The sequence below is a fragment of the Aquarana catesbeiana genome, linkage group LG13 (assembly GCF_042186555.1).
Source record: "Aquarana catesbeiana isolate 2022-GZ linkage group LG13, ASM4218655v1, whole genome shotgun sequence".
In the NCBI taxonomy this organism is placed as follows: domain Eukaryota; kingdom Metazoa; phylum Chordata; class Amphibia; order Anura; family Ranidae; genus Aquarana; species Aquarana catesbeiana.
Window position 1 is genome coordinate 67,619,648 of NC_133336.1, and position 13,986 is coordinate 67,633,633.

The 13,986-nt window shown below is 41.2% G+C and overlaps 1 protein-coding gene across 1 annotated transcript in view; it reads right to left on the reverse strand.

Moving 5' to 3' along the window:
- The window catches only part of DLGAP5 (DLG associated protein 5), a 70,292-nt gene that overhangs the window by 42,207 nt on the left and 14,099 nt on the right, over positions 1-13,986 (reverse strand). The window contains exons 3-4 of the mRNA XM_073608810.1: positions 4,041-4,255; positions 468-554 (exon numbers count right to left, since the gene is read on the reverse strand). Of these exons, the coding sequence (XP_073464911.1) occupies positions 468-554; positions 4,041-4,255 (302 nt within the window). The remainder of the gene's footprint in view (positions 1-467; positions 555-4,040; positions 4,256-13,986) is intronic.

Below are 13,986 nucleotides of genomic sequence, written 5' to 3' on the forward strand. Positions count from 1 at the left end.
TTATGTTTAATAAAAACCTTTTTTTTTTTTTTATTTTTTTTTTTTTTTATTTTTAAAAAAACACCCGCAAAAGTGAAGATTTACCATGTTATAGGAACACCTATAAAAGGTTGAGAGTGCTAGTTATAGCGGCGCATTTTGGACGCTAGCGGGGCGCTTTTAACCCCCGCTAGCGGCTGAGGAAAGGGTTAAAAGCGCCACTGCCGAAGCGCTTTGCAGGTGCTTTGGCAGCGCTGCTCATTGATTTCAATGGCAGGGGCAGTGTATACACCGATCCCACACCACCCCAAAGATGCTGCTTGCAGGACTTTTTTCCCCACCTTGCAAGCGCACCGCCCCAGTATGAAAGCACTGAGACTTTCACACTGGGGAGCATGAGAGATGAGAGGCGCTTTACAGGTACTATTTTTAGTGCTAAAAGGCCTGAAAAGTGCCCTTACTCTCTACACCCCCCCAAAAGAACCTACCTGTACAGGCCGAGGTCGAGTAGAAGGAACTGGAGCATCCATTTTGGCTGCTGGTCTGGTAACTCTGGTCACAGCAGGTGGCACAGGCTAATAAAATAAATTAAGGATACCGATTAGCCACTAAGAGGTCCCAATTCATATCAGAAAGCTGGCCATTACAGCAGCTGATTGTAACATTGCCTGAAGGTGAACATATAAATGGCAGAGCTACAAGGAAAATCATGGCAATTACATCACTGGAGAGGCCTTTTCACTTGGAAGTTTACCAAAATAGGCAAAATATACTGTGCATTAGGGCTGAAACAACTAATCAACATAATTGGATTATGAACATAGTTGTCAACTATTTTTATAATCGATTCGTTGGTCAGCATACAGAATGCATTGTGTGTTTACAGATCAGAAATCACAGTGCAGCACACATATAGCACAGTACACCATTCATACATGTCAGTAAGTGCCTGAGAACTTGTGAATGTGAAAGGGGCAATGCCTCGTGGGGACATGTAGTCCTGGGCAGAAGGAAGTGAGTGATTCTAAAGGCAGAAGGCCTTACTATAGGGGCACTCTACTATATGATTTACATTCCCACCCCCAAATCATAGAGATAGACATATTTTACACACACTTTCACAGTATAAAATGAACCCCTTAGGCTTAAATGTACACAGTATGTTTACAACCTCTCCTGAACGATTTAACTTGACAGATAGTAACCCACGTTTAAAACGTCCGTTTTGCCGCGTCTACATTTAGAAGCGGGTTTTTCTTTTTCAAAATAGCCAAAAAAAAAAAAAAAAAAAAAAAAAAAAAACACCTTTAAACTAAAACGCGGTTAAACGCGAGTTGCCGCGTTCAGCGCTTGAAATGCCTCTAAACTCCGCGTTTGAACTAGGGCTGCAAACAACGATTATTTTCATAATCGATTAGTTGGCCGTTTATTGTTTAGATTAAATCGATTAATCAGTTAACCAAAAAAAAAAAATAAATAAATAAAATGTAATTTTAAGAATGTTCGTTCGTTTTTCTAATAGTTAGTGGGGTCAAATCGACGTTCATTTTCAACCACAGGGACAGGAAAATTTGGAAATAGAAAACTTCTTGGTCATAAGAATTTTCAGACAGTGTGTGTGGTTTTCAATCCGAAATTACATTCATTTTAAAAACAGAATGTTAAAAACAAGCGAACATTTCAAACAACATTCTTTCATTCAGCGAATGTACAAAGATTTTTCGTCCGAATATTCTCGTCTGAAAATTGATCCGTGTGGCCAGCATAAGGCTCGGTGCACACCTATGCAGTTTGCTTCTGATCTGTTTCTGCAGTGCTTTTTGCTGTGCGTTTTGGTTTTTGTGCACACGATTTTGCTGCGATTTGTGTTTTTGCATTTTTTTTTTTTTTTTGGCCAATTTGTTATTGGGCAGATTAAAGAACACAAATTGCTGCAAAAACGCATTACATGATTTTCTGCAGCTTCTCTATTGAAGTACAGGGGGTCCCCTAGTTACAAACATCCGACTTACAAACGACTCCTACTTACAAACGGAAGGAGACAACAGGAAGTGAGAGGAAATCTACCCCTAGGAAGGGAAATTCACTCCTGTAAGAGCTATTATGGGGAAAAGGTACCTCTGCTGATGCTTTATCACCAAGGCTTGTTTCTACAACAGCCCAAAATTTTCAAAATCCAATTGTCATTGTGACAGAAAGTGAAGTGAAATCTTCTTAACAGGGGCACACACAGCAAAACAAATGTTACAGGGGGTGTTAACCCTTCCCTATGTTATCCAAAAAGCTTAAAAAATAGATTTTTTGGCTGGAGCTACACTTAAAAAATGTACCCGTTCCGACTTACAAACAGATTCAACTTAAGAACAAACCTACAGTCCCTAACTTGTTTGTAACCCGGGGACCCCCTGTATATTGTCCCATAGGAAACCATGTAAATGAACTGTAGTGCGTTTCTGCAAAAAAACACATAGATGTGAACCAGGTCTAAGACGTTTAGTAACATAATGGGGTTAAAAAACTAAAATGAGCCCTTTATAGTACAAAAAAAAAAAAAAAAAAAAAAAAAAAAAAAAACACAAATAATCACTACTGTAAGGGGTTCATTTTTTACTGTAAAACTAATATTTACAGTAGCGATTTGCTCTTTTTGTACTATAAAGGGCTCATTTATTTTTTAACCCTATTATGTTACTGGCCGATCGATTATAAAAATAGTAATCAATTAATTTCATAACCAATTCGTTGTCAATTAAATTGATTAGTTGTTTCAGCCCTAGTTTGAACTCATTTTTTTTGCTTTCCAAAAAAGGCCTCTAAACTCAACTGCCTAAAAAAGCCATTAAAAGGAAGCTGTGTACATGTACTAAGATAACATTGGATGAGTTCAGGGGCAGCTGAAAAATAGCAGTCAACTGCCTCTGAACGTCCGTTTACCAGCAGCAGTGTACATGAGGCTTTATAGTAGTGATTGCTGTTTTTTATAGTACAAAAGGACTCATTTTTGTTTTGACCAATTGCAGTAGTTGCTGCTACTAAAATGTCTTATGTTGGCCACACATGTATTGATTTTCAGATGAGAATATATTTGTACAAATATGAATTGTACATTCGATGAATGTCATTCGAAAACGTCACTTGCTTTCAAAATTCAAGTTTTAAAATTAAATGTAACTTTTGAATGAAAACCACATACACTGTCCGAAAACGACTAATGATTAGATCATTGAATGTTCTTAAATTGAATATGAAGGAAAATTTTGTTTGTGTATGGCCAGCATATGTGACAGCAGGTGCAGGTAGCTTGTATCAAGCTACCTGCCTATGACAAGGGAATGGGTAATGCATATTATATTACAATCCTGTCTGAAAATCTGCAAAAAAGCATTTTAGGTCTTCAAGCTGAGATAACATGTACTGCACTGATGCATTCACACAATGTCACAGTAACCATGAGATAAAACAAAGTTCAGGAATACTCCTTTATTTCATTGTTTTGCAAATCCATGTACACTACAAATTGTGTAATTGAATCGGTTCAGATATCACATTTTTACTAACCTGACAGCTTATTATTCTAAATAGGAAACCTTCATTGTGTTTGCAAATATCGAAGATTCTCACTGCCTGCAAGAATAAGTCCTTACATTTAAAGAGCACCTGTCATTTCAGATCCATCATGGCAGCGCCTGTTAGCGGGCATCCACTTACCTGCTGCCGCCACGACCCTCACCTCGTGTCACTGCCACATCACCAGCTGCCCCATTAAAGTGAATGGGACTGTCGGTGAGTCAACAGCAGGTCAGAGGAGAGTCTGCTGGGTGACAGATGACAGTTGCTCTTGATTTAAATCAAGGCTTTTTACTAGTGATTTAAATAGACTTGATTTAAAATCAAATCCACCCTGTACCAACATGCTAAAAATCATGCTTTTTTTTTTTTTTTTTTCTCTTTAAAAAGTGGACCTTGCAGACAACTCACAAATTCATTCACAACAACACCCAATGGCAAAACCTGCCCAGCCACTACCAGATTTTTATTATTACTATAAAAAAAAAAGTTACCTTTTCTTTTGTTTTAACTTTGAAAGCATGCTGGGAGGTGGGATGGAAGACTGGAATAAACGGATTTTCAGGCTTGTATAGACCGCATTTGAAGACTGCTTTGTTTGCTTTTTCTCTCTGTTCTTTAAGTTTCCTTATCTCCTTTTCTTCCAAATAGCGCTTAAGAAGTACCTGGCGCCCAGAGTTAATGTTCTCTCTCCCTTTACCAGGGACTGCTGTAGTATTGAAAACAAAATATGGGCATTTTAAAACAAGTAAAGAATAGAAAAATAAAAAAATTCTATGCAAAAAAAATAAAAAACATTTTTTTGTTAAAAAATTAACAATTTTTTGGGGGTGTTTTTTTTGGGGTTCACTGAGAACCAAGCAATCAGTGGTGTTTGATCACTCAATTCTCAGTCTTAGGAGGTAGCAGGGGACAGATGGGTCATAGGTTCAAAAAAAGAGACTGTACTCTCTATTCAAACTTGAACTATAGAAAAGCTCAAGCTGCAGTACTACAAAAATACCAGAACAATTTGTAACCCTCCACAAAAAAAAAAAAACAAAAAAACAAAAACAAAACACCCCACACATCCTAGCAATTGTCCATCAACTGAATTTACATCTTACAGCACTACCTATATGCAGTAAAGTACCACTAAGACCCTCAGGGATATAGTACCAAAATAAAATGTACAGATACACAATTCTAAAAATGAATGCAAAAGATTTTATTGTAGCAAATACAGTACAAGAGTGTGTGTGTATATATATATATATATATATATATATATATATATATATATATATATATATATATATATATATATATACACACACACACATACACACATACACACACACACACATATACCGTTTTCTAACCATAATAAAAACATATCATTCGTGCACTCACTGACTCGAGTAATACTCACAGGCTACCAATAAGGTACTAAGAGATTTGTAGCCTGTAAGTATTTCTTGAGTCACCACTAGTGTACACCTATTAACAGAGCGGTTTTGGCATTGAGAGTTAATTTCACTCAGAAATATTCTGATAAATCCTGGGACGCCGCAAGAACACACCCTCAGACAGTCGTAATGATGAAAAACACGTCAGATCGTGATTTTACGGCGACCGGTAGTGACGTTTTCCGTTCCACAGCCCGAGAGAGATAACCGAAAGGAACGTACGTAGGCTGTTTAGCTTAATGAGACCATCTTTAACCCTTTCATCACTAAGCCTATTTTTGAAATGTGGTGTTTACAAGTTAAAATCCGTATTTTTTGCTAGAAAATTACTTAGAGTTCCCAAACATTATATATATTTTTTTAGCAGAGAATCTAGAGAATAAAATGGCGATTGTTGCAATATTTTATATCACATGGTATTTGTGCAGCGGTGTTTTAAACGCAAAATTTTGGAAAAGGGACACTTTCATGAATTTAAAAAAATCCAAACAGTAAAGTTACCAATTTTTTTGCATAATGTGAAAGATGATGTTACGCCGAGTAAATAGATACCAAACCTGTCACCCTTTATAATTGCATGCACTCGTGGAATGGCAACAAACTACGGTACCTATGAATTTCCATAGGCGACGCTTTACATTTTTTTTACGGTTGATAAAAGCAAGCAAAGGGCCACATCTGGACCCCCGGGCGACAGTTTGAAGACCCCTGATCTAAACCATTTCATTGTAGCTCTGGCTGTACGTTTAGGGTCATCCTGCTGAAAGGTGAACCTCCACCCCAGTCTCAAGTCCAGTGTTAATTTTGGCAACAAATTTCAATTCAGTTTTTGTCTTAGCCTTTTGACTAAAATGGCATTTTAGTTTTAGTCCCATTTTAGCCTTCTGGAATGGTTTTAGTTGCATTTAGGTCAACTCTCTCCAGTACCTTTTAACCTAAAATCGAATGGGTGTAGTTAACAGCTTCAGCCCCGGGCCATTTGGCTGGCCAAAGACAAGAGCACTTTTTGCGATTCGGGACTGCACCGCTTTAACTGAGAATTACGTGGTCGTGCGACGTGGCTCCCAAACAAAATCAACGTCCTTTTTCCCCCACAAATAGAGCTTTTTGGTGGTACCTCACCTCTGAGTTTTTTTTTGCGCTATAAAACAAAAAAAAAAAAAAAAAAAAAGAAACAAACAAACACTTTCCTCAGTTTTTTAGGCCGATACACATTCTTCTACATATTTTTGGTAAAAAAAAAATAAATAAATAAAATATATTGCAATAAGCGTATATTGATTTGCGCAAAAGTTATAGCGTCTACAAAAAAAGAGGAGATAGTTTTATGGCATTTTTATTAATTATTATTATTTTTTTTTTTTACTAGTAATGGCGGCGATCATCGATTTTTATCGTGACTGCGACATTATGGCAGACACATCGGACAATTTTGACACATTTTTGGGACCATTGGCATTAATACAGCGATCAGTGAGATTAAAAATGCATTGATTACTGTAAAAATGCCACTGGCAGTGAAGGGGTTAATGTTTGTCCTAGTTTGTGTTCTAACTGAAGGGGGATGGGACTGTGCACGAAAGCTAACAGATCGTTGTTCATACTCTGTATGAACAGACGATCTGTCAGTTCTCCCCTCAGAGAACCGGAAACTGTTTACACACACAGTTCCGGGTCCTCCGTGTGCCCCGAGCGATCGCGGGACCCCGACTGTGATCGAGACTGCCGGGCACTTAACCGGCTCCAGTGCCCCCTAGTGGCCACAGAGCGAAGCGATGTTACATAACGTCCTTTCGCCCAGCCGTGCCATCCTGCTGCAGTACAATTGCAGCGGCTGGTCAGCATGTGGTTAAAAATGATAACGCATTAGTTAAGCATTTCTCTAGAATTTCAAAACGCATACTGCCGGAGTGGAAAATCTAATAGGTTATTTATGGTATTAAGGTTTGAACATGCACTACAGACCAGTGTTATGTGCCACTTTGTGTTAGTCTATAAAATATAATAAAATAAATCTATAAAATACTTTTAATGGTTTTTGGTTGTAATGTGGCAAAATGTGGACATTTTCCTGGGAGGTATGAATACTTTTTCAAGGCACTGTAAAGATCAGGTTATTGTTTGGAGACAGTGGAAGAAGAGATTATCAGAGAAGACCGGATCAAAACAGTCTTTACAGTGCAGAGGATTATCCCCTTATAGGTTCCACAGTGAGTATAACAAGCATGCTTTACTGCATATACAGACCGATTCTACTGTTGTGGGTTTAGTAACACTTTAAGCATTGTAACCCACAGCAAACAGCCCTGTGAAGTTCCCTGTACTACTGTCTCTGTGCTGACAGTTCCCCTGGGCTTCCTTGTTTGCAACTTCCAGCACACTAGGAGTTAACACAGTGGAATGTGCAAACGGGAAGCCAGGGAAATGTCAGCATAGAGAACGTGTAGGAGGTGTACACATTTGTACTCTTACTGCTGTTAAAATACCTGTGTGGTAATAAAAGCAGGGTTATAATCTATTAAGTGCCCACTGCTATATGTGCTTTTTAAAATGTATGCAGCTTCATACCTCATTTCTTAGTCTGTATAACTGTATATGCTGGTCATGTGACTGCCCGGCACGCCTCTGACATCAGTGGGAGTTCTCAGTCCCTCCCACCTACTGTAGCTATCAGATCAGAAGAGAGGCGGGCGGGGCTGACGTCAGGAGAGATGTTAGAGGAGAGAGAGGCGGGCCGGGCAGTCACATGACCGGCATATACAGTTATACATAGACTAAGAAATGAGGTTATGAAACTGCATAGATTTTAAAAAGCACATACAGCCGTGGACACTTAATGGATTATAACTCTGCATTTATTACAAAACAGTTATTTTGACAGCCACGCTCGGAGAGCTCTCCTGGGAGGGGCAGGGCAAGTTGGGATGACGTCACACCCAACATAGGTTTTGCCGGTCCCATGCATCGATACAGCATCGGGGGACACCGGAATCGCGATGCACTGATTAAATTCTGCACCCCTAGTGTCTACAAAATAGGGGATAGATTTACAGACACTTATGTTTTTACTGGTAATGGCGGCGATCTTTAGCAGGACTGCGACATTGTGGCGGTCAAATCTGACCCTATGTGACCCTTTTTGGGGACCAGTGACATTACATTGACCAGTGCTATACAAGAGAAAAAGCAACTGTTTTATGGAAGCTTGCAATTATATTTATTATTAGGTAGAGCTGAACCTTGTATACAATTGGCAAGAAAGATAGACATAATATGTAGATACTGTAATGTGTTGTGTGAAACCCTACCTTATGAAGGATAAAAGCAGTTGATAGGGCCGAAACTAATCGATTATGAAAATAGTTGACAACTAATTTTTAAAGCGGTAGTAAACCCAGCCATAAAACAGTTTAATTTCCGGCATGTGACGGAAATGCAGCACTTCCATTGGTTGTGCTCTCAACCAAACTGTCAAACCATCCAATGGCTGGTGTCATAATTGATCACATGTGCAGCATCATAGCAGTTGTAGATTAAACAGAGGCAAAGATGGCAGCTTCCTTGGCTGAAAACAGGAGGGTTTACTTACACTTTAATAAGCTATTAATTGGCCAGCCGATTAGTTGGTCTGCATACAGAATGCATCATTTGTTTACATATCAGAAGACAGTGCAGCACACATATAGCTCAGTACACCGTCCACACATCAATAAATGCCTGCGAACATGTGAATATGTGAGGAGCAATGCCTCATGGGACATGTAGTCCTGGTCAGGAAGTGAGTGGTTTTAAAGGCAGAAGTTCTTTTACCTTGCTATAGGGCAGGGATATGCAATTAGCGGACCTCCAGCTGTTGCAGAACTACAACTCCCATGACATTGCAAGACTGACAGCCACAAGCATGAGACCCAGAGGCAGAGGCATGATGGGACTTGTTTTGCAATAGCTGGAGGTCCGCTAATTGCATATCCCTGCTATAGGGGCACTCTGAAAGCAGGAAGAGCCAGAAGCATTGGTGAGGAAATCTAGCAGAGGAGAATCAGGGCTGCTCTGCAAAACCATCGCACAGAGCAGGCAAGTATAACATGTTTTTTTTTTTTTTAACAGTTACGTTTTTATTCATCTCCAACGGAGAAAAGTTTCAGTACAAAGATAAAAAAGAAGTACATTCATATATATATATATATATATATATATATATATATATCTCTATACATAAAAATATATAAGGGGACAATAAGAGAGGATTACATAAAACAGGGCAAAGAAGAACCATTTCCAGAAGGAAAGTGACAATCTAGGATAAATAGTCTCAAGTATTACATCAAAAAGCAAGGCACATCAGTTCACATCTTAGTTGCAAGTATTCATATCACTGCAAAGTTGTATTTTAGGAGCAATACCTCCTCCTCAAAAAACAAAGAAAGTATATTTTAGTGGTAATTTTAAGTGTATTCTAAATATTTCTTAATCGATCTAGTGGTGTATAAGTTCAGCGAGTTCTCCCGGGGGGGATCCGCATCCGTGGCCACTCACCCAGAAACCCATGCACCCCAAATTTTTTCAAACTTTTTGGGACAATTCCGGCTCATAAATGTGAGCTTATATAGAGGGAGGGTCTTATCAATGAGTGTTTTCCACTGTCCCACTGTTGGGGGGTCTGTCTGTTTCCATTTAAATAAAATGGTTTTCCTTGCATAGAATAGAGCGTAGAAAACGAATAGCCTCTTATGGGTGTTTGCGATAAGGGTATCACAGATCCCCAGGAGAAGGACCCGGGGATCCAGTGTAAGTGTCAGGTTCCCAATTAAATTGATGTACTGCACCACCTCCCTCCAGAACTGTTGAAGAAGGGGGCACGACCACACCACATGTAAGAAAGTACCTATATCCGTATTGCATTTTGGGCACTTATCAGAGTAAGAGGGGTATATTTTAGCAAGCCGTTGGGGTGTGTAGTATGCCTGGTGAAGGAATTTTAACTGGATGTACCTGTCCCTGGCGGATATCATCAAAGGAATATATTGTTGGACTCCCTCTTCCCAATCGTCATCCGTCAGGGAGGGCACAGCCAGCTTCCATTTGTTAAATAGCCTAGTCCCCTGGTTATCAGTTCCCAGGGACACCCGGAGATACAAAGAGGAGAGGATACGGTCGACATGCCTGGAGATAAGGAAGCGCTCCACCATATGTGATTGTAGTTGAATTTCTGAAGGGAATTGAGCCTGAATTGCGTGTCTCAGTTGCAAATAGCGGAAAAACATTTTGGTAGGGAGTTGGAAGGTATTACGCATTTCGTCAAATGTAAGGAGTTTACCCTCTGGCATAATATGCTGTAAGATTTTAATTTCATATTTAGCCCAGACTGCTGGGTCTGGGATCGTTAACAGATGTGGTAGATTAGGGTTACCCCAGAGTGGTGTATAGGGTGAATAAGTTTGTGGTGGGTTGAGCTTAGCTGTCAGCTGTTCCCATATTTTGACGGTCGTGCGCATGGGGATGGTCATATTTTGTGCTTTTGGACCCCTGAATACCAGGTTGCTCAATGCTGAATACGACCCCAATATGGCTGCTTCTAAATTAACCTCTGGGTTATGTCGTGACTGAACAAACCACCAGCACCGCCGCCCAATAATATTTCCTGAAGCACGGTAATGCCAGCCCGCCCGCAGATAGGGGAAGTTGCAGGCTTGTTTTGGCAACCCTAGGGGTCTGTCCAGCCCAAATGAAATTATTGATCACCCGATCTAGTTGCTTAAAAAAACGATTCAGGGATAAGTACTGGAGTGTTTCTAAATACATACAGGAATTTGGGGAGGAATATCATTTTGAGGAGGTTTATCCTACCCACCGGTGTCAGGGGAAGGGACTTCCACGTTAAGCAGCATCTTATTAGTTGCTGTAGAATGGGGTATACATTATCTGTCAGATAACAAGAGAGATCCCTTTGTATTTCAAATGCCCAGATAGCGAAACTTAGTGACCGTTTGCAGGGGTATATGGTGGGGAGGGAGTAGGGGCGGCTGGGAGATCGGGAAAAGCATGGATTTGTTCCAGTTTATGCGTATACCTGAGAAGGAGCCAAATAAGTCTATGATCCTTAAGGTCTCCTCGAGGGAGTGGGAAGCATCTGGGAGATAAAGAAGAGCGTCATCCGCGTAGAGAGAGATCTGTTCCCGTAAAGGGCCCACCTCCATCCCCCCTGCAGCCACGGAGGACCTAATAAAAATAGCAAGGGGTTCAACAGCTAGGGCGAACAAACCCGGGGATAAAGGACATCCCTGTCTAGTACCCCTGTGTAATTTGAAGGGGGGCGAGAGGGACCCGTTGGTTCTGACTCTGGCAGTGGGGTTAGCATACATCCGTTTTATCCAAGAGATAAACTTAGGCCCAATATTAAATTTTCCCAAGACATGCCAAAGATACTCCCATTCGACCGAGTCGAACGCCTTTTCGGCGTCTAGGGAGGCCACTACTCCGGGGGTACCTCTGGCAAGGGCGTGGGATATATTTGTATACAATCGTCGCAAATTAATGTCTGTTCCCTTACCTGGCATGAAGCCCGTCTGGTCTCCATGAACCAGAGAGAGGATAACAGCATTGAGCAGATTCGCTAGAATTTTTGTGATGATCTTAGCGTCGACGTTTAATAACGAAATAGGCCGGTATGACTCGCATAGCTCGGGGTCCTTACGGGGCTTAGGTATTACAACAATTACCGCCTCTGACATTGATGGAGGAAGGCTTTGACCCTCCAGCATGGACAGAAGAAGTTCATGAAACTGAGGGGCCAATGATTCACTATTAGTTTTATAAAACTCGGCCGGTAAACCGTCTGGGCCTGGGGATTTTGCAGATTGTAGTGAAGAGATTGCCGTCTGCACTTCTTTGAGGGTAATGGGTGCATCTAATTTAGTTTTATTTTCCTCCGAGAGGACTGGGAACTATATTTGACCTAGGAAATGTTGCAGAGTGTCTAGGGTGTAGTCAGTTTTGGATGTATATAAGCGTTCATAAAATTGTGCAAATCTGGCATTGATCTTAGCGGGGTCCGCCAAAAGGTTCCCCATGTCATCTTTAATGTTGCCAATGTGTGCTATGGTGGAGCGCTCCTTGGCCAGCAGCCTCCCTGATCTCTCACCTTGTTCGAATATTCTCTGGGACTGTGAGAGCAGTAGCTTGCGGGTCGCAGTTGCTCGCAACAACGCAATCTCGCGGTGGAGAACTTGAAGTGTGGTGTAAGTTCCCACATCTTTGGTGGTCACATAACTGGATTCCAAGCTCTGAGCCCGTCCCTCAGCCTCCTCCAATGCAAGCCTATTGAGTTTCCTAACTTTATTTATAACCATGCGGTACTGACCTCGTGTATATGCCTTAAAGGCATCCCACACCATTGCAGGGGAGGCCGTTGCTTTATTTTGTAACCAAAATGTATTCATCTCTCCCTCTATCTCAGGGGCAACACTCTCATCCGTTATCCAAAAACCCGAGACCCGCCATAGGCCGGAGCCCGTTGGCGAATCCGTGTTTAGTTGCAGTAGGAGGGGAGCGTGGTCAGAAATGCCACGTGGCAGAATCTTAACCTCCTGGACACGGGAGAGAATAGGTCCCCCAGCATAGAACAGATCAATTCTTGAGAAAGAGGCATACGTAGCAGAGTGACAAGTATATTGCCCATCCCTGGGGTGACGCCATCTCCACACATCACTAAGGCCATATCCCTCCGCCCATCTCTTCAGTGGGGAGTCAGAAGCCCCATCAATCACCCATCCTATCCATACTAGGGTCCGGTGGCATATTAAAGTCTCCAGCCAGAAGAATGGCGGCAGCCGGGTATTGAGCCAGTATAGGGGTCAGTTTATGTAAAATCGCCATGGAGGCTGGGGGTGGAATATATAAACCCACTATTACCATCTCAATCCTGTCGCACATGGCATGCATGACAACATATTTCCCCTCGGGATCTAGGTGGAGATCAAGCAGTGTAAAGGGCAGTGCTTTATGTACCAGGACGCTGAATCCTCTAGAATAGGCAGAGTATGTAGAATGATAATATGAACCTACCCAGGGCTTTTTTAGAGCCAGCGTCCTGCTCCCTGTTAAGTGAGTCTCCTGCAAAATGCAGATATGGGGGTTGTATTTTTTTATGTAAGTAAAAACTAAGGAGCGTTTTATCTTAGAATTTAGGCCCCGTACATTCCAGGACATAACATTAAGGAGATTCATTCTGCTGCCCTGATACACGCGCCACAGGATTGACACAGCATACACTCCACACAGAGCCCACGTGATAACAGAACACTCTTAGTGAGATACACATTTGTGATAGCACAGTGAGCCGAATAACCCTCCCTCTCTAGTAATAGCCGATTAACACTGCATGTCTTGCTTTGAGTAGAGCACTGATTGTACAATCTGGAGCAAATAAATGCCATATGTATAGAAAGTAAAAGGAAAATAACATAACGTAAAACTAATCTGGGGTAAAAACCCCAACACCAACCTTTCCCAACCCCCCCTCCCCGCACCACCCCCCAAACTTCGGGATGCTCGTTCCCCAAAACTATTTGTGACAACTGCCCATGGGACTCGTGAACAGTGAGCCTTCAGAGCGACTTAGTCTGTGTACATAAAGAGCAGCCAACAAGACACGAATTTCTCGGATAAACGATCCCAGCATATCAAAATGTCTCCCAAAAATCCGGGGGTACTATTCTTAAACTTAAACACGTTGCAAACTGGAGATTCCGGTCCCCTCACCATATATTTAGGCACGATCACAAACAATTCTTCATCTCTTTTGCGTAAATGTTCTTTAGCTAGTATATACTCACAGAACCAGATCTGAGGAAGAATGTAAAAGTAACTTATTCTGAACTGGTTGGACAAGCCAAGGTAAAAGGTTCGGGCTTGTAGTGATGTCAGCAGATGAAGGTGATCTTTGTTGCAGTAAAACTTATGTTATAAGGGGATTTAGTAAGAGCGATCGGAT